This window comes from Pongo pygmaeus, chromosome 20 (assembly GCF_028885625.2).
Source record: "Pongo pygmaeus isolate AG05252 chromosome 20, NHGRI_mPonPyg2-v2.0_pri, whole genome shotgun sequence".
Lineage (NCBI taxonomy): Eukaryota > Metazoa > Chordata > Mammalia > Primates > Hominidae > Pongo > Pongo pygmaeus.
Window position 1 is genome coordinate 58043031 of NC_072393.2, and position 25353 is coordinate 58068383.

At 42.5% G+C, this 25353-nt stretch overlaps 1 protein-coding gene across 2 annotated transcripts; it reads right to left on the reverse strand.

The window, feature by feature from the left end:
- Positions 1-7733: 7733 nt before the first annotated feature.
- Positions 7734-24267, reverse strand: ZNF649 (zinc finger protein 649). Of its 2 annotated transcripts, none has more exons than XM_054461920.2 (5): positions 22846-24267; positions 18049-18250; positions 14787-14913; positions 14407-14502; positions 7734-9602 (listed from the first exon to the last, which is right to left on the reverse strand). In XM_054461920.2, the coding sequence occupies exons 2-5, from the start codon at positions 18061-18063 to the stop codon at positions 8161-8163; spliced, it is 1680 nt and encodes a 559-aa protein (XP_054317895.2). In that variant the 5' UTR covers positions 18064-18250; positions 22846-24267; the 3' UTR covers positions 7734-8160. The 2 variants fall into 2 exon arrangements, with proteins under 2 accessions (XP_054317895.2, XP_054317896.2); XM_054461921.2 differs by having other exon boundaries at positions 17754-18250; positions 22846-23747.
- Positions 24268-25353: the final 1086 nt, after the last annotated feature.

The following is a 25353-nucleotide window of genomic DNA, read 5'->3' on the forward strand; positions in this document are numbered from 1 at the left end:
CGGCAATCTTAGAGGAATTTCAAGAGGGAGGGACCTGAGCAACAATCGGAGGGGTTATTATCCTGAGGATGCTTCTGGCTGGAGAAAGCAGCCTTTGAGAACTGCCTAAGAAGCATCTTTACATCTACATCAGATGTAGCCTCACAGGAAGGAGTCAGTCACAGAAAGGGTAAAACAACCGCGTGTTAAAGCTTTGGTTATAATTGGTGTGGAGAATGGAGAACGCAGTTGATCAGCGGCTGACAAAGTGGGGAACCAACACTAAAACAGGGCTCTCCCACCCTGGAAAAGCCAAAGGCAGAACAAGCCTTTACATCCAGGAAGGTGGGAGCTACCTGAAATCAAAACTCTGAAGGGGAGATGATTCTGTTCAATACTGAGGCTCAGCTGATCAATTAACTGATGAATTCTAGCAACAAACCTGCTCCCTATAATTTTACAACCAGCCTCAGAGAACCTTTAAAGGGATTGATCATTCATTCATTTATCCAATGAATGTTTATAAAATGCCTAATATGTGTCAAATACTGTTGTGCGTGCTGGGAATACAAAAGTTGGAAATTCAGGCACAAAGACTCTCATTCATGGAGATTACATTCTACTGGCAATTTCAGTGTGTGAGCTAAATTGAGTGGTGCTAACTGTTGACTTGGCTGGTTGACTGAAACTTGGATTCAAAATTTGCCTACACTAAATGAAGTTTAAATGCCAGAAACCTCCTCATATATTATAAAGTATCCAAAGATAAATGGAGTTAGGAATGCTAGGATGGATTTATCATGTAAAATCAAGATTACCCATACCTCAAATATGTATTCCAGTAGCATCTAGAAGACAGTCTCTTCACTGACACTGATCTGGTCACAGGAAATAGAGATATACTACTGTAAGATTATTTTATTGTACATTAAGTGATATAATGTCCTTGAAGTTAGAATGATAAGTTCATGATTTTCTTTCAGTCAGTTCAGGCTACTAGAAAAAATACCATAGACTGACTGAGTGCCTTAACAAACATTCATTTCTCACGTTCCAGAGGCTGAGGAGTCTCTAGAACTGGACTCTAAAACACAAGGTGTTGGCAGGTCTACTGTCCAGTGAGAGTCCATTTCTTGGTTTATGCATGGTCATCTCATTCTGTCTTCACATGGCAAACAACAGAGAAAGAGAAAACAAACTCTCTTCTGTGTTGTCTCATAAGACACATAATCTCAACATGAGGGTTCCACTTTCAAGATGTAATTACCTTCCAAAGGTCCCACTTCCTAATGCCATCCCTTAGGGATTAGGACTTCAACATGTAAATTTGGAGAGGACATAAGTATGCAATCCCTCACAATGATGTATGCTATAAAATCTAAAGGAATCAAATGACAAGGATTTACAGTTAATAAGCCAACAAAGGAGACAATATGTAATAATAAACACACTCAGCTACTCTAAGGGAAAGCAGAAAAAGAAGAAAAGGAGAACAAAGAAGACATAGAATAAACAACAAATAGTTTAAGTTAGTAATTTAAATCTAAACACATCAATACATTAAAAGTAAATGATCTAAATACCCCAGTAAAAAGACAGAGATTGTTAACTGGATAAAAAAGGAAGACCCAACTATATGTTGCCCACTAAACACCCACTTTAAATATGAAAGCACAAATAGGTTAAAAGTAAAACCATGATAAAGATATGAAAGATATAAAAGAGAAAAACCCATGTCAAATTATTAGAGGTTAAAAATTACAATTTCTGAGAGAAAACATACTTTGGATGGGATTAATGACAGATTAAACACTGTGGAAAAAAGATTAGTGAACTGAAAGACATAGCTATGAGAACTATAAAAAATGAAATAATGAAGGGTAAAATAAAAAGCATGAACATCATTTTCATGTACATATGTGTATACACAAAAAGATTTGTGAACTTGAACAGGGCAAGAGATACAATCTAAACTACAAAGAGAACAAAAGCTAACCCCTACCTTGGCCCCCAGAGTAAGAGATATCATTGTGAGGAACACCAAGTGGAAACCTCTAAAACTGCCCCCCTCCCCAGCCAAACTCTATGATCAAGATAGTAAATGAAAAACAATAATGTGGGAGGGGTAGTGAGGTTTATAAGATATAAAAAGTAAAATATATTTCATATCTTGTAAACCCTACTATACATATTAGTGCAGGGAGCTGAAGGCCCATGGGATGTGACCAACTCAGCATTCCGCTGGAGGCTATATGATCAAACAGCAAACTGTTTATCATGAATGCAGGATGTGGGCAAACTCACACTGCCCTGCCACCAAAAGGTTTGCTGAGGGACATCACTCCCTGTCACCAGGCTCCTTGAAGTTATCTGCTTGAGAAATCTAGCGCCTATTGTCCAAAGGATGCAAGCCTGCTGTGAATCAAATGGCCAACTGACAATTACCCTACAATCACCCCCCCTTTCTTGCTATCTCTTTTGCCTAATAAATACAGAGGGCTGTGTAAAGCTCAGGGCCCTTGTCCACTAGAGGTAAGTTGCCCCCTGACCCCTTCTTCCAAACATACTCTTTTGTCTCTTGTCTTTTATTCCTATGTTTGCCCCACTTTGTTCAGCCCCCTAGGTCCCTGCGAGTTACAAGTGGCGCCTGAACAGGGACTCCATGGATGTCTACAAGTGGTGTCCAAACAGGGACAGAATCGGGTGCTCTACAAGTGGTGACCCAAAACAGGGACTCCAAGGACGTCTACATATTAGTGCATTCAGTCTTTTCTCTAGCAATTTGAACTAATAAATATAGTAACAGTGTATTGTTCTAACAATATCCTTGTTTACTCAATCTAGTATCTGTGTCAATTATAGGTCTGTTTTGATTGATTGCATTTTTCCCTTAATGTTTCTCACTTTTCTACTTTTATGCATGCATGCTAATTTTTTATTGGATGCCAGAAATTGCCAGCTTTAGCTTGGAGTGGGGAGCTGGATATGTCTGCATTTCTATAAATATTCTTGAGGCTTGTTCTGTGATACATTTATGTTACTTGGAAACAGTTTGATCCTTGTGATTTTGCCTTTAATCTTTGTTAAGCAAGACCAGATTACTTTTTTGGATGAGATTCAGTCAGTTAATTTAACAATATGTACTGAGTACCTACTCTATGACAGGCAAGTTCTAAACATCTAGTATACAGGGTGAACAAGACAAATTAGTTTCCTACCCTCATGAAGGTTACAGTCTAATTTTACGGTCTATAACTTAAAGACCTTATACTCAGGAGCTTAAATTCAGCAATTTGATATTACAATAAGTTTTGTATTAGAACTGATACTCATAGTAATATTTATACATTACTCAATGTATAAATAAACTGGGGTATAATCATCAATGGAATACTACACAGCAATGAAATGAGCTATGCAACAACTTGATGAATTTCCCAACAAAATGTTGAGCAAAAGAAGCCAGCCACAAAAGAACATGTACTTACGATTTCATTTATATAAAGGTGATAACTAGGCAAATCTATGATGTTTTAGGATAATGATTCCCTCTGGAGAGGAGAGAGGAGATGAGGGCTTCTGGGATGCTATATTGTTCTATTTTTTTAATGTGGTGTTTTTCAAGTATAATCACTTGAAAAAAAATTTCAAGAAAATGCCAATTTGTCTTATAAATGCAGAATCAAAAACATTTTTAAATATTCCACTATGAAATTTTTCTACATGTAAACCTTTGTTAAATTTAGCCTAAGCAGTCAATGGAGGCAACTTATAAACATAAATGTAAGTATCAGAAAAGAAGGAAGGATGAAAATCAATGAATAAGCATCTATCCCTATAATTCTCTTTTTTTCCCATTCTATTGATTAGTGTTTGGAAATGCTGGCTTTATACATTTGGTAGAGACTTCTCTTTCTCTGTGACCTGTGAATGTTAGATAATATTAGAATAATCTGTACTGTAAAGATTAGATAGAACTCATCAGGCCCTGATGACTCTTTTAAACTTTTTTAATGGAAATTGAGAATAGAGAAAATAGTTTAATATTTGCCCATTACCCAGCTTCAATGGTTATCAACTCATGGCCAGTCATATTCATCTGTGCATCCACTTTTGTTTTACTCTAGAGAATTTCATAGCAAATCCAAGGCTTCATGACTTAAAACTTGTAAGTATCCCAGTATGAATCTCTAACCAATAAGGTCATTAAAAAATTTATGACCACTAGACCATTTCCATTATGTTTTTCTTTTAGAGATGGGATTTTGCTTTGTTGCCCAGGCTGGTCTAGAACTTCCGGGCTCAAGAGGAGTTCTCTCAAACTCATGGGCTCCACTGTAACTTTTTTTTGACTCATAGATTATTGAGAAGTGTATGGCATAATTTCCAGTCACTCTGACAAGAAAACAGCATCTTCTGAATTGATAGTTCCAAAAAGTCATATGATTGTTCTATAGAGAATGAATCATTTTCGTATTGGTTTATAGGTTAATTCCACTGCAGTTAGAAAAAATATTCTGTATGATTTTAATTGTTTGAAATTTACTTAGACTTGCTTGATGGCCAACCATATGGTGACCTATGTGCATTTGAGGAAAATTGTTGGGTGTAGAGATATATCAAGCAAAGCTTTGTCTTGAAATATATAAAAGATCTTTATATATTTTGTCAAAATCTTAAAGAGAAGAGCTGAGATGTTCATCAAGTGTTTCTTAGGGTTTTTGCATGATAAACTGATTTTTTTTTACACTTGCCCTAATTAAGACAGTTTACCTACTGACAGGCCTAAGTGATATGACCTCAAGCCCTACCTCAAATATCAGTTTTCCGGTAATGGACTTGACCTCAGCCTTAAGCTAGCATCAGTTTTGTGCCAGTGCCTATTGACATTACCACTGTCCACAGTTCAATTATTATACCTATCAGCCTCTGAAAATATCATCCAGGTTGGACAAAGGCCTGCAGTATTCCAGTTTACAACTAGATTCAGCTCTTCTAGAACCCCTTTGTCTTCCCTGATCCTGTTCAGCCTCTTCAGCTCTCTGTGGAACATAAGATACCAGGACAAAGTTGATTCTCCTATAAAGATCTCTTTTCATATGGCACCAGGATACTTACCTGAGAGTACTTCTGCAGTGGGAGGAAATGAGGATAGATGCCAGGAAGAATGTTGGAGCTGTTCCATTCCACAAGGAAGGTTGCAGCTGGTTAGTACTTATCTAGGCGTTTACAAGTTCATATTCCCAGGATTCTGAAAACAACAACTTGGATTATTTGAATTCCTGAGCCATAGCCATTTACATTTCACTAGGCCCAGGACGACAATTACGTCAAGCAGGATAATCATGCCTGCATGGAGCAGTAACCTAGTGCAGCATCTCAGGGACCTAGGTAATAAGTTGGTAATGAGGTCAAAGAAGGGTTCTTCAAGTGGCCCCACTGCCTGCTTCCAGGTCTCCTCTACTTGTGTTATAATAATACCTGAGATATTTATTCAGGTACAGCAAGAAGTGTTGGCAATCACACCCACTCCTCTCAGTTGGACTGAAAGAAAGTAATTATGTTGTCTGAAACAGCCATCCCAAAGGAGTTGAGGGATATCTTCTGGGCAGCCATGACAGTGGCTATAGAGGCAGTATCTGTCATGGCCAGGGACAGGTTTCTTATTTTTCATGAGCACCAACGACTATGTATGGTACGAAAGATCTTAGGACACAAAGATCTTAGGACATAAACCCAGAGACAGGTACACCTCCTGGCAGGTCCCTAGTAAGCATAGTGTGCATACAGTCTTAGGCTGCTGGCCCAGTGGTGTGTTTCATTCTCAGGAGTGATATCCAGAGGCAACCCTAACATACCCAATGTGCAGGATGCCACCACCCACCAGTTGTCCAGGCATGACATTGCCTATTCTATATTTGTATAATCCCCAGACCACCCACAGAGAAAAATGTAGGTGTATCTCTCAGGTACACACAACACCCCTTCTCCATTTTATTGTTCAGTGACCTATTCATGAGTGTGGAGGCATTGGCATTTGCCATCCAAGTCTCGACCCTGTTACAGGAACTTAGTTTCTCCCACACGATGTTGTTCATGAAGCCCCTGCACAGATGGTTAACAACACTCCAGTCTTTCTTTTTATCACCACCAGTGGGATACTCTTCATGTAATCAAAAGTGTGGTACATCAAAGGGCCAGCCCACCAAGGTTTTGTTAGTTGTGGCTGTGGCATTTTGTCACAGTTGGTTAAGTTAAAACAGGGCACCTCTGCTTCCCTCCCATGTTCAGTAAGCCAGTAAGCCACTTGAGTTCTGCTGGTATACGCTGTAGTGTTAGGTATACTGGTAGTTTGTCAGTGGTAGGATGAGAGGGTCACTCTAGTTGGTGAAAGGAGGACCAGAATGGCAGATCCAGCAGGGCTTCATCAGGTTACACTTAGGCCAGAGCTTGGGAGAGCCTAAGGAAAGCTTTATGCTTCCAAGTCTCTGCTGCCTTGTCATTGTGAAAAAGCATACTGACAGATTAGTGCCCCTCCCCCTAACCCTCCTGGGGCCTCAGGTGTTCCCTACCTATTGGATAGGAGTTGGACTGAGTTGGGGTAGCAACCCAGTCTGTTTATACCAGTCCCTGTTGATTGACCCAAACCTTTCAGCTTCAGTTGCCTAGTCCAGGAAGGGAGGTCACATCCTATATAAACTTGACATGTCTGATAATTTTGCACACCTGACTAGAAAGATCAGCTGTCTCTGGCACCACTAGAGGGAACCTAGCACTGTGGTATTCCTTGGTCCTGTCCCTTACCCTTTCTTTTTGAAGTACTCATTTTCTGAAATAATATTTAATTAAATTTAGAGTCAGAAATTTAACAGCTAATCATCATATGATCTTGGGTGGGCACTGAAGATAGACAATTATAAAAAAGGAACCCACAAATGGGAGAAGTGAATATAACGTTGTTACAGTCTCACCAATGCACCACAATGTAGCAATCTCTGGTTGTGAGTTATCACCCAGAGTTCTTTGTCTCACAACCAAGAAAATTAAGGAGTGTGGATGCAAAGGGTGAGGTTGGAGTGAAAGTTTAATAAGAAGAAAGCTCTCCACAGCAGAAAGGGAGCCTGAATGGGTTGTCATTTTTACAACTGAATTCAAAAGCTTTTATATAAAACTCATCTCTGTAGCTGTTTGTGTAACTTATCTGTGAAGCTGTCTGTGCAACTCCCCCTATCTATGTAGCTGTCTTTAGGGAAGCACAAAGCATAGCTTCTCCTGTTTGTGTAACTGTGGGTCTGTTTTAAGTAAGACTTCTCACTCCCCCTGCAAGCTCCCATGGAGCCCACCATGTACATGCCTGAAAAGGGGAGGAAACTTTTTCCGGGAGCCCACTAATCACACAAAGAATAAAAGGCTTCTATGTTGGGCCTTACTTTCTTATCAGTGCAGCTGCTGCCTGAGTTTTCCCCACTCTGCTCTGTTTGTGCCTGTGCTTGATTTTTCAGGCTTTCTCTTTAAAAGAATTTTGCCAAAGACCAGCTTTAGCTGTCTGCCCCATTAATTTTCCTTTTTTCCTCCCTCAATGTGATAACCTTAACCAGTGATGTGGGGCAGACACCATCTCCTTTAACTTACGGAATAATTAACACAGTAAATAGTAATAGTTCAAGATATTCTGTCTAAAAATAGACATCAGGTATATTATCTGACATATGATGAGGTCAGGAATGGAACAGAAAGCTCTCAAACAGTCCTCATTTCTGCAGGGCTTCTTTGTTTCAAGAGTAATTTAATATTTTGTTAAAGGCACTTTACAGTAGTGGGCTCACAGTGTTTTATTTCTGTATGATTTCACCTGCTAAAGGATGTGGCAGAATTTACCACTGAAAATGCTGCCACATTCACTACCTTCCAGGAGTTTTTCTCCAGTGTGTACTGACACCTCTAAAGGACAAAGGCTCTCCCACCATCACTGTATTTCTACCCACTATGAGCTCACTGTTGCCATGATGATCACCAATAATAGGGTCCCTCTTCCAAAAGAGGCTTTCCTAGTATCTGCATTCACATGATTTCAAGCTTTGTATTGAAACATAAGCTTGAAATCTTATGAAGGAGGACTTAACCAGATAATCAACTAGATACTTTTGCTCAAGGCTTTTCTGCATTTAATGTAGTTTTAAATTATGTGTTTGTAATATAAAAGAAGATGTAATTGATGACTGAAGGCACGACCACATTCACTGCATTTGTAAGCCTTCTGTCCTGTGCAAAGCTTCTATTATCTCCTGAGGGTACACATCTGGCAAGTGGCTGTCCCACAAGGACTACGTTCCTATCTGCTAGGAGCCTGCTGATGTTAAATGGCATCTGTGGGGTCACAGAAGGTGTCTGCACAGTTACCATATTAACAGGGCTTTCCCCCTGCATGTGTTCACTAGGACTTAAGCTGTGACTTGCTGTGGAAGGATTGTCCACCTTCACTGAATCCCCCCGTTTCTCCCTTGAGTGTATTCTCTTATGTTTAACAAGGCAAGACATATAGAAGTAAGCTTTGTCACACTCATCACAGCCATAGGGTCTCTCTCCCGTGTGAGTTCTGTGATGTACAATGAGCATTGTCTTTGTAATGAAGGCTTTCCCACAGTCACTGCATTTATAGGGTTTCTCTCCTGAGTGAATTCTCCGATGTCTAATGAGTCCTGACTTCTGTGAACAGGGTTGCCCACATTCAGGACATACAAAGGGGGTCTTTCCTGTATGATATCTCTGATGTGCTACAAGGCAAGACTTCTGGCTGAAGGCCTTACCACAGTCAACACATCCATAAGGTTTCTCTCCAGTGTGAGTTCGTTGATGTATGTTGAGATTGCCCTTCTGAATGAAGCCTTTTCCACATTCACTGCATACATGAGGCTTCTCTCCTGTATGAGTTCGCTTATGTACACTGAGTAGTGATTTTCTGGAGAAAGCCCTCCCACATTCGCTGCATTGATGGGGCTTATTTCCCGTGTGAATCCTTTGATGTTCAGTAAGCTGAGATTTCCTGGGGAAGGCTTTCCCACATTCACTGCACCCATGTGGTTTCTCTCCTCTGTGAGCTCTCTCGTGTTCAGTGAGCCTGTACTTCTTGGAGAAGGCTTTCCCACACAAGCTACACCCGTAGGGTTTCTCTCCTTTGTGAACTCTCTCATGTTCAGTGAGCCTGCACTTCTTGTAGAAGGTTTTCCCACAAAAGCTACACCCGTGGGGTTTCTTTCCTGTGTGAATTCTCTTATGCTTAGTGAGCTGTGACTTCTTGAGGAAAGCTTCCCCACAGTCAGCGCATTCATGGGCTTTCTCTATGTTGTGTGTTTGCTGATGTTTAAGGAATCGTGACTTGGTGCTGATGGGTTTTCTACTTTCAGGGAATTCAATTTCCATAGGCATTTGTTCATGATTATCATGGAGAAAAGCTCCATCTCCATTAAACTCAGCAGGCTCCTTTCTGTTGTATCTTCTGCTCTGGTTGGTTAAACCTAAATATGATTTCAAAGTTCTTCCATGTTCATAGCGTTGTCCTGTCCTCTTCAGTATTTTTTGGTTTTGCAAGTGCTGCTGCAGATGATCATCAGCTTTCTCAATTTCTAAGAGAGAGAACAATAAATCCTTCTATGATCATCACATGGAATAAAACTGCTTCAAAGATCCCTTGGGGTTGGCTGCCTTTTTACTGGAACCCCTATAATACCAACATGGAAGGAATTCCAAGTATAAATGTTCCCTATCTGTTAAAAAACTTTTAAGAATTGTAGTTAAATACACATAAGATAAAATTTGCCAGCCGGGTGCGGTGGCTTATGCCTGTAATCCCAGCACTTTGAGAGGCCAAGGCGGGTGGATCACGAGGTCAAGAGACCAAGACCATCCTGGCCAACATGGTGAAACCCTGTCTCTACTAAAAATACAAAAAAATTGGCTGGGCGTGGTGGCACGTGCCTGTAGTCCCAGCTACTCGGGAGGTTGAGGCAGGAGAATCACTTGAACCTGGGAGACAGAGGTTGTAGCAAGCCAAGATCGCTCCACTGCACTCCAGCCTGTCAACAGAGTGAGACTCCATCTCAAAAAAAAAAAAAAATTTGCCAGCCAGGCACAGTGGCTCATGCCTGTAATCCCAGCACTTTGGGAGGCTGAGGTGGGAGGATCGCTTGAGCCCAGGACTTTGAGACCAGCCTGGGCTACAATAGGGAGACTCTGTCTCTACAAAAACTTTTTTTTAATTTAAAAAAGAATAATCCTGAGTAGGGAAACAGCAGACATAGGTAGTAGAATAAATATCCCAGAAAGGCAAGTTAGAATGTTGGATACACAGCCTTTGACTTCATCCTAATCCTATTAGACTGTTGGGTGATAAAATATGCCCTTCTTCATTCTGTAGACCATCATCACACTAATTTTCCTAGAGCACCAATCTCACATTTCCAGGAAAACTGCAGTCAATACTCTAACCTTTGTTAAAATAGAGATCACAAGACTGATGGGACAGATGCTTTGTAGCAATAAGATACCAAATTATAAACTAGGTCTAAGGACATACAGGTAAGGGTTAAGTCACACACCCCCTACATTTAAAGAATAAACTATGTTCTAACTGCCACAAGTGTTTTTTGTTTTGTTTTGTTTTTTTCTTTTTCTGTAGCAGCTAAACAAACACTGGCCTTGGGACAAGCAATATTGAAACAATTGCAGCTCCCGGACCACCAGATGCTGACTAACTGATGCCCCTCACCCCCAACAGCATTCCACAGGCCATAACTGCAGCTATGATTGGACAGGAGACTGATCTCAGTATCTTTCTCCTGATAAACACCAGCAAGGCTGTTTTGGTCAGCTGCCGGAGTCTGTGCAGACTTTTCTTATATCCTGTAAAAGACCTCCTAGCATACAGTCAAATTCCACCTCATTTTAATGTTAAAACTCCACTCCAAAATGAACGTGGATTATATGTTACATATATGTTTGCTCGCTATGCACATGTTTGCTGATTCTCATAAAGATATTCTTAAGAGTCCCCATCTCTCACTGAATAGGTATGCCAAGCAAATCCTACAAGGCAAAAAGCCTCCTGCAAGGCAAAAAGAAAAAAAAAAGTTTCCCCTCTTCAGTGATGTGTGTTTTTTCCACTTCCTCAAGGTCACACCACTCAGATCTGTGAATCACCTTTTGTTAGAATATAAAGTTTCTCTTTGCCTCCTCGATTTTTTGGTTAACACCTTGTATCTACCTGGCTATGATATATTCTCATATGTTCCAACAGAAAGAGAAACACGGTGATCCCTATGGACTTTCAGAACATGCAAGCAGAACACGCGGTCCTCTCCACACAGCCCTGCCACTGCACCAAATATGGAAACTGTCACCTTCTTCATCATGCCCTACTTGCACAGATGTCATATTGGATTTTTTTTTCTACTTTGCTGTCCCTAATATACTAATCCCTCACCTTGCCACTAACAGCCTCTACTTCCTGAATTTTGTACTTATGTCTCTGTTGGCATCGGTGAAGGGAGCCCTCAAGGACTACCTCCCTACTTCTGAATCAAGACTTGAGGCAGCTTTTAGTTTTTCTTAGAACATCAACTATACAGTATGATTGCTACAATACTGCCACCAGGTGAAAGGTAAGCTCTACCTAGAGCTAGAAAAATACAAAACTTTACCTACACCACCACCCTGAATTACTGGCACAGAAAATTCACAGCAGGAGCCGAACAATAAAAGTTTTATCATTTCCATGACGCATCCACTTTAAGTTCCCACTTCACCATTTCCCAGCAAATATCTTCTAACTCTGGCCTCCATGTGACCAGTTTCAAGCTAATCTTTTTTTTTTTTTTGAGATGGAGTCTTGCTCTGTCACCCAGGCTGGAGTACAGTGGTGCGATCTCAGCTCACTTCAACCTCCGCCTCCCAGGTTCAAGCAATTCTCCTGCCTCAGTCTCCTGAGCAGCTGGGATGACAGGCACGTGCTACCACGCCTGGCTCATTTTTTGTATATTATGTAGAGACAGGGTTTCACCACGTTGGCCAGACTGGTCTCAAACTCCTGACCTCAGGTGATCTGCCCACCTTGGCCTCCCAAAGTGCTGGGATTACAGGCATGAGCCACCGCACCTGGCCTTCAGGCTAGTCTTCTGACAGTCCCCACATAGCCTTGCATTTCCAGTTCTACAACTTCTTGTCATATGTCTTCATCTTAATTCAATACCTAGCTATGTCTCTTGCATAAGATATTTTATCAGTCTGTCATTCTCCATCTTGTCTAGACCACTGTAGGTTACATTTCTTCTAAAGTCCTACAATTCTTTCTGTATTTACTATTCACTTTATCTTTGTATAGCCCTGAATTGTAACAAAAACATTTCACACATTCAAAAGTTTAATTTGTAAATATTACATAAAAATTTGCCCTATTTTTGCTAACAAAATCTTCGCTCAAGAAAGACATTTCTGTTTCTCACTAAATTCAGTCTCTTCTACTGTGTATTATGGCTACAGTTCATCAACTCATAAAAACAGCCCCCGAGAGAGCTTCGTGTAAAGACACGCCCAGGCCCCCAACCCAATTCTAACAAAACCAGACTCACAGAGCAAGAGGCCTTGGTATGGACAGTGTCATGAAAACTCCTTTAATAAAGATCTAGCCTTTCAGCATGCTCTTTAAGAGTCATCACCACTCCCTAATCTCAAGTACTCAGGGGCACAAACACTGCAGAAGGCCGCAGGGTCCTCTGCCTAGGAAAACCAGAGACCTTTGTTCATGTGTTTATCTCCTGACCTTCTCTCCACTATTATCCTATGACCCTGCCATATCCCCCTCTCCGAGAAACACCCAAGAATGATCAATAAATACTTCAGAAATTAAAAAAAAAAAAAAAAAAAAAAAAAAAAGATCTAGCCTTTAAGAAATGCTTAATAGATGGAAAAGTATGACCTCTCTTCAGCCTGGCTAATCTGTCCTTCGATGAAGAAATGCATGAATGACCAAGATGTATTTCAATCTTACATGAAGAAGAATGAAAACGAGGACCTCAACTCCAGAGTAGCAAAGGAACCTCAAGCACCACCAAATCACACTGATGTGGTATCTATGGGAGTGGCTTGTGTGTGATTGGGATGCAAACTAGAATGGGAATTTAGAGATGGAAGATATTATTATATTGTAGTGTATTAAAAACCATTACATGAAAAGAAAATTCAAGGTGAAAAATACATAGTGTCAGAATGTGAAAAACAAACCATAATCACATACCTATGCCTCAGTTTTTTTGTTTTTTTGTTTTGTGTTTCTTTTTGTTTTTTGAAACAGGGTCTCACTCTGTCACCCAGGCTGGAGTGAAATGGCACAATCTCAGCTCGCTGCAACCTCCACTTCCTGGGTTGAAGTAATTCTCCTGCCTCAGCCTCCTGAGTAGCTGAGATTACAGGCATGCACCACCACACGCAGCTAATTTTTGTATTTTTAGTAGAGATGGGGTTTCACCATGTTGGCAAAGCTGGTCTCGAACTCCTGACTTTGTGATCCGCCCGCCTCAGCCTCCCAAAGTGCTAGGATTACAGGTGTGAGCCACCATGCCTGGCCTCCTATGCCTCAGTTCTTATCTCACTTGATGAATCAGTAACTCTAGACAATGTTTATGGCACTCTTTCTCCCTCTCTCTCTTATATAAATGTATATATACATATAAATATATAAAGTATATACACACATACACACATATACACATATATATACACGTGCATATATATATAAATGCTGTTCTAGCAAATTAATCAAACTTGAGGAGAGGGTCTTGGGAACCCCTACTTTACAGCTGGTTGGTCAGAAGCTGAGGTGACAACCTGGGACTTGCCACTGGCATCTGAAGTGGGAGACAGTCTTGGACTGAGCCCTTAACCTGTGGGATCTGATGCCATATCAGGTAGATAGGGTCAGAGCTGATTTGAAATAGATGATACCCAGCTGATGTCTGCTGGAGAATTGCCTGGGGTGTGAGAAAACAACCCCTATATATCCAGTGGCATAAATGCTGTGTTGAGTGACCATGTGACAGAGAAAAAAAGTTTGTCGTTTTTGCCTCAGAAACACAAAATGATCCTCTGACAAGTGATGAAGAAGAATGGGAAGATGTGAAAATCCAAGCAAGAAGAACTTAGGGGAAGCAACTCAACATCTAAGAAGAAATGAATAGGGATCAGTTCCAAGAAGAGATAAAGGGGTATGTATGTTTCTCTGAATTCCTATAAGAAAAAGAGCTCTTGTATCCTAGGGGAGAAGATGTGGCAGCTGTTTCTGTCTCCCTAGACACTTTCATAACTGTCATGCCTTCTCTAAATGACCAGAATGTGATTTCCACTGCCCTCCCCTCTTGCTGGTTCTCTCTCACTTACCTGGATGGGCTGGACTGTGGATTTCATCTTCTAATGTCCATAGAGGTTCTCCTTGTTCCAACTTGGTGAGGGCATCAGGTTTGCTGGCTTGATACCCTGTTTGTGGGAAATGGGAGAAGACTTAGGCTCACTGAATTGTACTACGTGGCTCTGATGATAGGAGAAAGGTACATGTTAGGGACTGCATAATTTGCATGTTAGCAAATTAAAGGCTTTTTTTCTAAGATGAAGGAAGATTATGCCTCTTCCTCTGGGACCAGAGACGGGCCTGAGGATCTGCCATTTGGGAGCACAGCAGACATATCAAAGCTTCCAGAAGCTGAGAAAGCAAAGGCCACTGACTGGGTACCCTCTGAGTGACACAGGGCAGCTGTCCTCACCCACTGACACAAGGTTGCTGTAGTTCTCCAACATCACATCCCGGTACAGACGCTTCTGAGCAGGGCCCAGGAGCTGCCACTCCTCCCAGGTGAAGTCCACAGCCACATCCTTCAGGGTCAGTGATTCCTGTAATAACACAGTCCTGCTTAATATGAAATGTTTCTCTTTTATTGACATGGAAGAAATATGAAGTTGTTCTGCCCATTTTTACCACATAAGCTGCACCTGTACAGTTGTCCCTTGGTATACTCAATGGAATGGTTTCAGGATGCCCCGCATATACTGAAATTGTGCATACTCATGACCCATAGTTGGCCTGGTGGAATCTGCTTATGTTACTCTGTATAAGTGAGTTTCACATCCTAAGAATACTATATTTTTGATTCAAGTTTGGATATAAGTGGACCCTTGCAGTACAAATTCATGTTCACAAATAAACTGTATTCCTAGTTTTTTAAATATACTGTGAAAGAAGCAAAGTCATAGTAAAATATTCTGTATTTTATAGTAACCATGCAGCCATCCATTAATCCAACAAATCATAAGTTTCTGTAATATGCAGCCATTAAATCCTCTTGCTAACATGAGAACATCTGCAGTGTTTTTCAGCACCTACTTGCAACCCTAAACTGTATGCTATAGTCATATAGTACCTGCAGAATAAGCTAGCATGACCCCCTTCTTGTAAACTATACCATGATATTTAGCAAAACAACAAATAAACTACGCAGTGGCCGTAAAAAATAAGCCATCATACATGTAAGCATGGACACACATAGATACATGTATACGTATACAACGCATGTATACACACACATATACATGCATGCAGACATAGATGTCCTCACAGGTAAATCCCTAGAACAGGAAAACAAGCATTTATTAGTGACACACTAGGGAATTAGGAAAAAAAGTATATAGAGGGGGAACTTTGTTTTTGCACTATGTGTACAATTTAACTTGAGTCTTTCACATTGAAAATCTATCCATGAGGCCAGGCATGATGTCTCACGCCTGTAAACCCAGCACTTTGGGAGGCAAAGGTGGGCAGATCACCCAAGGTCAGGAGTTTGAGACCAGCCTGGCCAACATGGCAAAACCTGGTCTCTACTAAAAATACAAAAATTAGCTGGGCATGGTGGCACCTAGATGAAGCATGAGAATCGCTTGAACCCAGGATGCAGAGGTTGCAGTGAGCGGAGATCACGCCACTGCACTCCAGCCTGGGCAACAAAGTAAGACTCTGTCTCAAAAAAAGAAAAAAAAAACTATCTATGAATCTGTGGTTCTTTCTGACACCAAATACACAGTGTCTTTTCTAGCAACACTTTCTCTGATGCCAACTGGGTATCCTAGAGTTCGATGCTATGCTAACACTAACCGCTGAGGGTTATCATCAGACTCTGCAGGTTTAAGGGCTCGGTCCCACAAGACTGCCCTCACATCATGTGCCACTCTGGGGTCCCCACATTATCACACTTCTGTCCAACTTGACCACAACTGGAGGGTGCCACAACCTCCCTGCTCAGGTTCGATAATTTGCTAGAATGACTCACAGAACTCAGGAAAATGTCACATAATTACAGTTTATTATATAGGATACAAACGACAGCCAGGTGAAGAGGTACAGAAGTCAAGGTCCAAAGGGTGTCAAGCACAGGAGCCTCTGATCCCGTGGAATTGCAGTGCACCCTTCCCCCACCCCCCACTTCCACATGTGATCTCCAAACCCCATGGGGGTTTTTATGGAGCTTCTACAATATGGGCATGATTAAATCATCAACCATGGCTGGGCACAGGGGCTCACGCCTATAATCCCAACACTTTGGGAGGCCAAGGTGGGCAGATCATGAGGTCAAGAGATCGAGCCCATCCTGGCCAAGATATTGAAACCCTGTCTCTACTAAAAAAAAAAAAAAAAAAAATTAGCTGGGTGTGGTGGTTTGTACCTGTAGTCCCAGCTACTCAGGAGGCTGAGGCAGGAGAATTGCTTGAACCCAGGAGGTGGAGGATGCAGTGAGCCGAGACTGCACCACTGCACTCCAGCCTGGCGACAGAGCGAGACTCCATCTCATTAAAAAATAAAAAATAAAAAATAAAAAAAAGAAATCATCAACCATTGGTCACAGAATCTGGAGGTCGGGGGTGGGACTGAAAGTCCCAACTCTATAATCAAGGCTTGGTCTTTCTGGCAACCAGCCCCATCCTGAGGTTGTCTAGGAGCCCATTCTGAGCCACCTCATTACCATAAACTCAGGTGTGGTTGAAAGGGGCTGGTTATGAAGAACAAAATACACTCCTATCACTCAGGAAATTCCAAAGGTTTTAGGAGCTCTGTGCCAAGAACCAGAGACAGACACCAAATATATATACATGTAAAACCATAATGAGTCATTTGCATAATTTTTTTAAGTTAAGGCATTAAAAGAGGTGAGAGGTTAATAACTGGATTTGAACACAGGGAAGGGCTCTGTATTTTCTGAGACAACATGACATTCTAAAGCAAACCGTGTGGATCTCAACAACCCAAGCCATTGCCAAAGAGAACTTTCAACTCCCTATGGTCAAATCTGTACTTAAACACCAGTTTAGTGACCTGTTCATGGAGCTCCTTTGAAAGCAAACCTGCATTTTTTAGGCAATTAGGTTTATTCACAGATAAACACAGACTGCAACAAGGTTGGGTATATAGGCCGTGGTGCTGTGAGCTCCTGAAAAACTGTGTTCATTAAAACCTTCTTGGTATAGTCCCATAGAGGACTCAGAATAATCATGTAGGAACGGTCACACAAAACTTGCTTGTGTATCTTTTGGAAAAATGCTGTTAAGGACAAAAAGTCTATCTTGTCACCTCTAGCAAAAAGCATCAAACGAATTTCCCAAGATTTAAGTGCCATGAAATACTGACATCCCCTGAGGAAGGGACCCGCATTCTCCTCAGAATCAGTGCACATCAAGTAACTTACCATGATTCTCTGGGTGTGATGGTGGCCAAAGATTTTGGACACAAGCTGACACTTAATGTAGCCAACAGGGTCTGGCAGAGTCACACATTATATTCCAACACTGGTCACATGTGAACTATGTGAACAAAGTATTCGTGATCCCACTTTGTCCTGGATTAAAGGTACAGTCTAAGTCTGTTTCTCCCCAGAGCTCACTTTTTCCAATTTATACTTTTAATGTAAATGAACTGATTTCTTCAGACTTCCACAAATCCATCAGGGAATCGAGTTAAGAATAAAACAAACCAAAAGTCACCTGGGCCTTTGTCATTTTCTTCTGTTTCAGGAAATACCCAAGAACTGGGATGCTTCTTCTTTGGTTTCTTCTGGATCCTCCCTAAATTTTGGCTAAGAAATCTGAGTCTCCATTTAAGAGTGTTCCCAGAAATGAGGACATCCACATCCAGGAACCTCCTCCTTCCTTCACTTGAACTCTCTTGCCTCTGGGGAGCCAGGACCTGTGGAGTGAAAATCAAGTTCATTTGGTGACACATTCCCTCCAGGCCCAGATGCTGTCTCTGCTGCTGTAAACTCTCCTGAAGTCAAGGCCAAGCAATACATCTAAGCATCCCTTTGTCAGGTGTCCCCAAGTCTTTACATCCCAGGGCAATAAAACAACACTCTGAATGTGGGGAGTCACATGGGAGTGGGCTTAACTAGGAGCCGGCATATCTGGCCACTTTCCAATGCTTCAAAGGAGTGTCTTTCTCCTTAAGCACAATGTTTATAAATAAGAGAGCAGGTCATGCTCTGGTCATGAGAACGTGATGGTAATAAGGAGGCTTTCCTCCTCAGTGGCCTCCTGTGACTTTCCAAAACTTATTGTCCCATATTTTTATGGCCAGTTTATGCCAGCACCCCATAAGCCTTTTTCCCAACGATCGTGAGACACACAGAGAAGAAACACACAGGGAAAAGAGAGGGCCATGTGAAGATGCAGGCAGAGACTGGAGTGATGCTGCCACAAGCCAAGGACACCTGAGAGTCTGTTAGAAAAGGGGAGACAGGTGAATGAATGTGGGCAGCTGTGCCGGAGCCCCTCAAGACCACTCCCAGATGCAGTGATTCACTAGGTGAACTCACAACACTCAGTCTGTAATCATATTCATCGCAACCACTTATTACTGTGAAAACATACACAGCAAAACCAGCAAAGGTAAAAGGTACATGTGGCAAAGTCTGAAGGAAACCAGACACAAGTTTCAAGTTCAGTCTCTTTGGAGTCACACAGGATACACTTAATTCCCCCAGCCACAAGTCACGACAACACACGTGAAATGCTATAAACCAAGGAAGTTTATTAGAGATTGTGTGCCATGGTTTTTATTGGGGGCCGATCATGAAGGTGCTCACTGCCTAACATTCACCAAAACTCCAGAATCCTAGAGGAAAGCAGGTGTTCAGGATAAACCACATTGTTTGAAAAAAACAGCTTAGGCACAGTGAGCCAATATTTTTAGGAAATGGTGGGACTGCCTCCAAAAATCTAAGCTCCTAAATGCCAGCTGCTATGGTTTGAATGTTTGTGTCCTCCAAAATTCATGTTGAAACTTAATCTCCAATGCAATGGTATCAAGAGGTGGGCTTTTAGGAAGTGATTAGGTCATGAGGGCTCCTCACTTGTGAGTGGCATTAAGGCCCTTATAAAAGAGGCTTTGGCCAGGCACAGTGGCTCATGCATGTAATCCCAGCACTTTGGGAGGCTGAGGTGGGAGGATCGCTTAAGGCCAGGAGTTTGAAGCTGCAGTGAATTGTGACTGCACCACTGCACTCTAGCCTGGGCGACAGAGAAAGACCCTGTCTCTTAAAAATAAAAAATAAATAAAAAATAAAGGCCGAGGGTGTTGGCTCACACCTGTAATCCCAGTACTTTGGGAGGCCAAGGTGGGCAGATCACTTGAGCTCAGGACTTGGCAACATGGTGAAACCCCATCTCTACAAAACATACAAAAATTATTCAAGTGTGGTGGCACATGCATGTATTCCCAGCTACTCAGATGGCTGAGGCAGGAGGATTGCTTGAGCCTGGGAGGTTGAGAGGTTGAGACTGCAGTGAGCTATGATGGTGCCACTGCACTGCAGGCTGGGTGACAAAGTGAGACTCTGTATCAAAAAAAAAAACAAAACCTAAAAAAAGAAGAAATAATAATAAAAATAAAAGAGGCTTCACACACAGACCGGCCCTTTTTGCTCTTCCGCCTTCTGCCATGTGAGGGCACCGCATTCTTCACCTCCAGAGAAATAGCGACAAAACACCATATTGAAAGCAGAAATCAGGCCCTCACCAGACACCAAACCTGCTGGTGCTTCGATCTTAGACTTCCCAGTCTCCAGAACTATAACAAATAAATTTCTGTTGTTTATAAATTATCCAGTCTCAGCTATCTTGTTATAGCAGCACCAACAAGACTAAGACAGCATCCTATAATTTAATTCATTCTGAGACTGTGTATGTAGACATAGTGTCAGACACCACAGATTAAGGGCTCAGTTCAAGCCTGCCACCAACTTCAGACGCAAGTTGCAAGCAGCAGGTTGTCACCTGTACCTCTGATGGACCAGCTATAAATCAGGATTCACACCACCTCCTCCTCAGGTTCGATTAATTTGCTGGACGGCTCACAGAACTCAGGAAAACACTTAACATTTACTGGTTTATTTTAACTCTTTTCCTGTCTAGAAAAACGAAGTGCAGCTCGCTGCCAGCGCTTATTTAATTTTACATAAACATGCTCTTTGAGGCTGCAGTAAATCTGATTTTCAATGTGAAAATAAAATATAAAAGCTGTTCTAGGAGTTATTTCTAAACAGAATTAACATCAGAATCGTCTGAATCATCAGAATTCTCTATTTGTAAAATCGGATCCATCCAGTGAGTCTTCAGCCAAGAACTGTTTGAGAATGATGTTAACATCACGTGTAGAAATGCTACATTTTCTAGGATTTGACATTTTCAGTGATCAAGAACTACTACATTTTGTAAATGGAAATACCACTACTAAAAACAGAATGCTATAAATAGAATGATGTCTTTTGTTTCCAAAGTTGACCTACTAGAGCAATGTGAAAATAATAAAAGTGAGATCGTTCATGACAAAGTTATCTCGGGGTAAATGCTCCAGCTGCAAGCACCAAAGGTGAGTATTCTCAGGGCAAATGGGAAAAGGAATAAAGGATATTACAAAGGATACAGATGAAGAGCCAGATGGAAGGGATAGCACAGAGCAAGGTTTGTAGCAAGGGGCGTGGGACTTCCATGCCCTCCAAGGAAGCTTATTAGAGACTCAGTGCACCACCCCTCAGGCACCTCTACATGCTCAGGAATCTGTAAGTTCCCCAGAAGTTCACCAGTCCTTTTGAGTTTTTACGCCGGTTTCATTATGTGGGCATACTTGATTAAAACACTAATCACTGGTGATCAACTCAACTTTCAACCTCCCTGTTGCCAGGCAGAGCTAAAATTTCCAACCCTCAAATCACATGGTTAGTTGCCCTGGCAACCAGCCTCCCCCATCCTAAGGCCAGCCAGAAGGCCCCAGTCACCAGCCATCTCAATGCCACACAAAAAGGCACTATTTCCTGAAGAGGTTCCAAGGGTTTTAGGAGACATGTGCCAGGAAACAGGACAAAGATCAAATATACATTTCTTATAAATCACACCAATCATAGCTGGGCGCGGTGGCTCACGCCTGTAATCCCAACACTTTGGGAGGCTGAGGCAGGGGGATCACCTGAGGTCAGGAGTTCAAGACCGGCCTGGCCAACATGGTGAAAGCCTGTCTCTACTAAAAATACAAAAATTAGCTGGGCGTGGTGGTGGGCGCCTGTAATCCCAGCCACTCGGGAGGCTGAGGCAGGAGAGTCGCTAGAATCCAGGAGGTGGAGGTTGCAGTGAGCTGAGATGGCACCACTGCACTCCAAACTGGACAACAGAGCTAGATTTGGTCTGGGGGTTGGGAGAAAACTTTGATCCCCAAATGCTCAAGGAGACTGATGCTTAAGCAAACTAAATATTGCCTGAGAATGACTCCACACTTCTATATTTGAGTCCTTGTGGATAAACTGCAACCTAGCTTAACAGACAAAATTGAAAACCAAACTTAATCGTATGCACCGGTAACAATAGCTGAGTGTTGGCCAATCCCAGCAGCCATACTCATAGAACGCTGAATGTTCCAACTGCGTTCAAATAAGGCAAACACCAAATGGTAACCAATCTCACTGTTTCTGGACCTCGCTTCCGATTCCTGTATGTCACTTTACCTTTTTTGTCTATAAATTTGTTCTGACCACGAGGCACCCCTGGAGTCTCTGTTAATCTGCTGTGATTCTGGGGGCTGCCCAATTCGCGAATCGTTCATTGCTCAATGAAACTCCTGTAAATTTAATTCGGCTGAAATTTTTCTTTTATCAGTGATTTGAGTAATAATAAAACTCCGGTCTCCCCGCACAGCCGGCTCTGCATGAATTGCTCTTTCTCCATTGCAATTTCCCTGTCTTGCTCTGTCTAGGCAGCCGGCAAGTGTGGGCGGTTATAGTTTCACAACTCAACCACCAGCCAGGGGCCTGGGCTTGTAAAATACCAGATTTTACAAGCCTCTGAGCCCCACATGCCTGGGCCTCCCCGAAACACTTAACACACATCCCTGATTCACCCCAAAACCTACACCAGACACCCTCGTAAGCTGCCCAGTACCCCAGCTTCATAACCGACTTTAAACTGCGGGGTTTGGAGTGATAATAATGGGTTCGGTGATAATAATGGGGTCGGTGATAAAGCCGGCGTGCTGGGCAGCGTCCCCCCAGAGTTCCCCATCCAGTGATCCGAGCCCTACTAACAGAGTGACCCTCAGAGACCCCAAACTCTGACGCCGAGTCTCAGTCGCTGAACTCGACAGACCTTTAACGCCCAACCACAAAAACTCTCCCATGCCGGACCGCAAAGGCACCCCAACCCAAAGGCTCCACCGCCCAGGCCGCCAGCTCTCCCCACAGGCTCCTCAGAAGCTCCCTACCCCTTTAACCTACTCCACGGAGAGACCCAAACACTCACCTGATTTCCTTCTGGCTACACCTAAATTCCCTGAATGCTTCCTTTTCTGGCCCTTAAACTCCGGCATTGGCCCCGGCTTCCGGCGGTCCACGAGGGCGCGAGTTAATTCTGCAGTGCCTAGGACTATGGGACTTAGGCTTTGCTTGGAGGAGGTAACATGTCCGCGCCCTGAGCCACGGCTCTCTGGGCGCGGCCATCTTGGTAGATCTGACGTACAGAAGGGAAACAGTTGTTTCTTGTATCATTAAACCGGGATGACTCTCCTGAAAGCAAAAATCTGAAGCACAGGAACATTTTCTGGAGTTTATCTGAACAAACAGCAATTCATGAATTAGGAAGCATCAAACCAAAAGAAGTCTCGCGCTTCTATCTTAAAGCATTAGACGCAAGTATTCACAGGGTGAGTGAAGGAGTAAAACAAAGAAATTATTTGATTAGTTACAATTATAAAAATGCTTTTTTTAAAATTTGCCTTGGAAAGTCCCTAATGACATAATAGTATGTGAGTTGGCCGCTTTTGATCGGTTGAGATTGAGTTTTGTCCTTCCCTAACACAAGCGTTTACCAGAAATGACTCAAGTGAATTGTTGCTTATGTTTGCAGGTTAAGCAAGGTTAAGGCTGTTTTTAAGGCCTACTGGGTTTTGTTTGCTCAGGAGTTTTTGAAGTCTGGTCTGCATTTTCATTTTGCTTTGACACAGGAGACAGTGAAATGGCACTGATGTGTTCCCTCTGCTGACACCTCAACCCCTGCACTGTGAAGTTGGAGCACCAACAACAGTGCACTGTGGGGAAAAGAAAGAGAGATCAGACTGTTACTGTGTCTATGTAGAAAGAAGTAGACATAAGAAACTCCATTTTGTTCTGTACTAAGAAAAATTCTTCTGCCTTGAGATGCTGTTAATCTGTAACCCTACCCCCAACCCTGTTCTCACAGAGACATGTGCTGTGTTGACTTAAGGTTTAATGGATTTAGGGCTTTGCAGGATGTGCTTTGTTAAACAAATGCTTGAAGGCAGTATGCTTGTTAAAAGTCATCACCACTCTCTAATCTCAAGTACCCAGGGACACAATACACTGCACAAGGCCACAGGGACCTCCGCCCAGGAAAGCCAGGTATTATCCAAGGTTTCTCCCCATGTGATAGTCTGAGATATGGCCTCGTGGGAAGGGAAAGACCTGACCATCCTTCAGCCCAACACCCGTAAAGGGTCTGTGCTGAGGATGATTAGTAAAAGAGGAAGGCCTCCTTGCAGTTGAGAAAAGAGGAAGGCCTCTGTCTCCTGCTCATCCCTGGGCAATGGAATGTCTCCGTGTAAAACCCGATTGTATGTTCCATCTACTGAGATAGGAGAAAATCGCCTTAGGGCTGGAGGTGAGACATGCTGGCGGCAATACTGCTCTTTAATGCACCAAGATGTTTATGTATGTGCACATCAAAGCACAGTACCTTTTTCTTACCTTGTTTATGACACAGAGACATTTGTCCACATGTTTTCCTGCTGACCCTCTCCCCACTATTATCCTATTGTCCTGCCACATCCCCCTCTCCGAGATGGTAGAGATAATGATCAATAAATACTGAGGGAACTCAGAGACTGGTGCCGGCGCAGGTCCTCTGTATGCTGAGTGCCAGTTCCCTGGGCCCAATTTTCTTTCTCTATACTTTGTCTCTGTGTCTCTTTATTTTCTCAGTCTCTCATCCCACTTGATGAGAAACACCCACAGATGTGGAGGGGCAGGCCACCCCTTCACTGCACAAACCACACAGATATTCAGAGGCTCAAATGCAACCAAGACCAGCACAGTGCCAAGTATGTCCACCTCAGTGAGCTGCGGAGAGGTGACTGCACCGTTTATTGACTGACTACTAGGAAACTGTCAAGAGGCAGCCCACTGAGCGTGGCCATCTTAGAGGAATTTCAGGTGTCCCTACAACAGAGAATATGCCTTGAGAAAGGGGGAAAAATAGGCCACTTAGCTTGGGTAGTCAAGGCAGGATGTGCTACACAGCCCTAAATCCATTAAACCTTGAGGCGGTATGTTTGGTAAAAGTCATCGCCATTCTCTGATCTCAAGTACCCAGGGACTCAATGCACTGCAGAAGGCTGCAGGGACCTCTGCCCAGGAAAGCCAGGTATTGTCCAAGATTTCTACCCATGTGATAGCCTGAGATATGGCCTCATGGGAAGGGAAAGACCTGACTGTCCTCCAGCCCAACACCCATAAAGGGTCTGTGCTGAGGAGGATTAGTGAAAGAGGGAGGCCTCTTTGCAGTTGAGATAAGAGGAAGGCATCTTTCTCCTGTTTGTCCCTGGGAATGGAATGTCTTGGTGTAAAACCCGAACGTACATTCTATTTACTGAGATAGGAGAAAACTGCCTTATGGCTGGAGGTGAGACATACTGGCAGCAATACTGCTCTTTACTGCACTAAAATGTTTGTGTAAAGTCAGACATAAATCTGGCCTATGTGCACATCGAGGCACAGCACCTTTCCTTAAACTTAT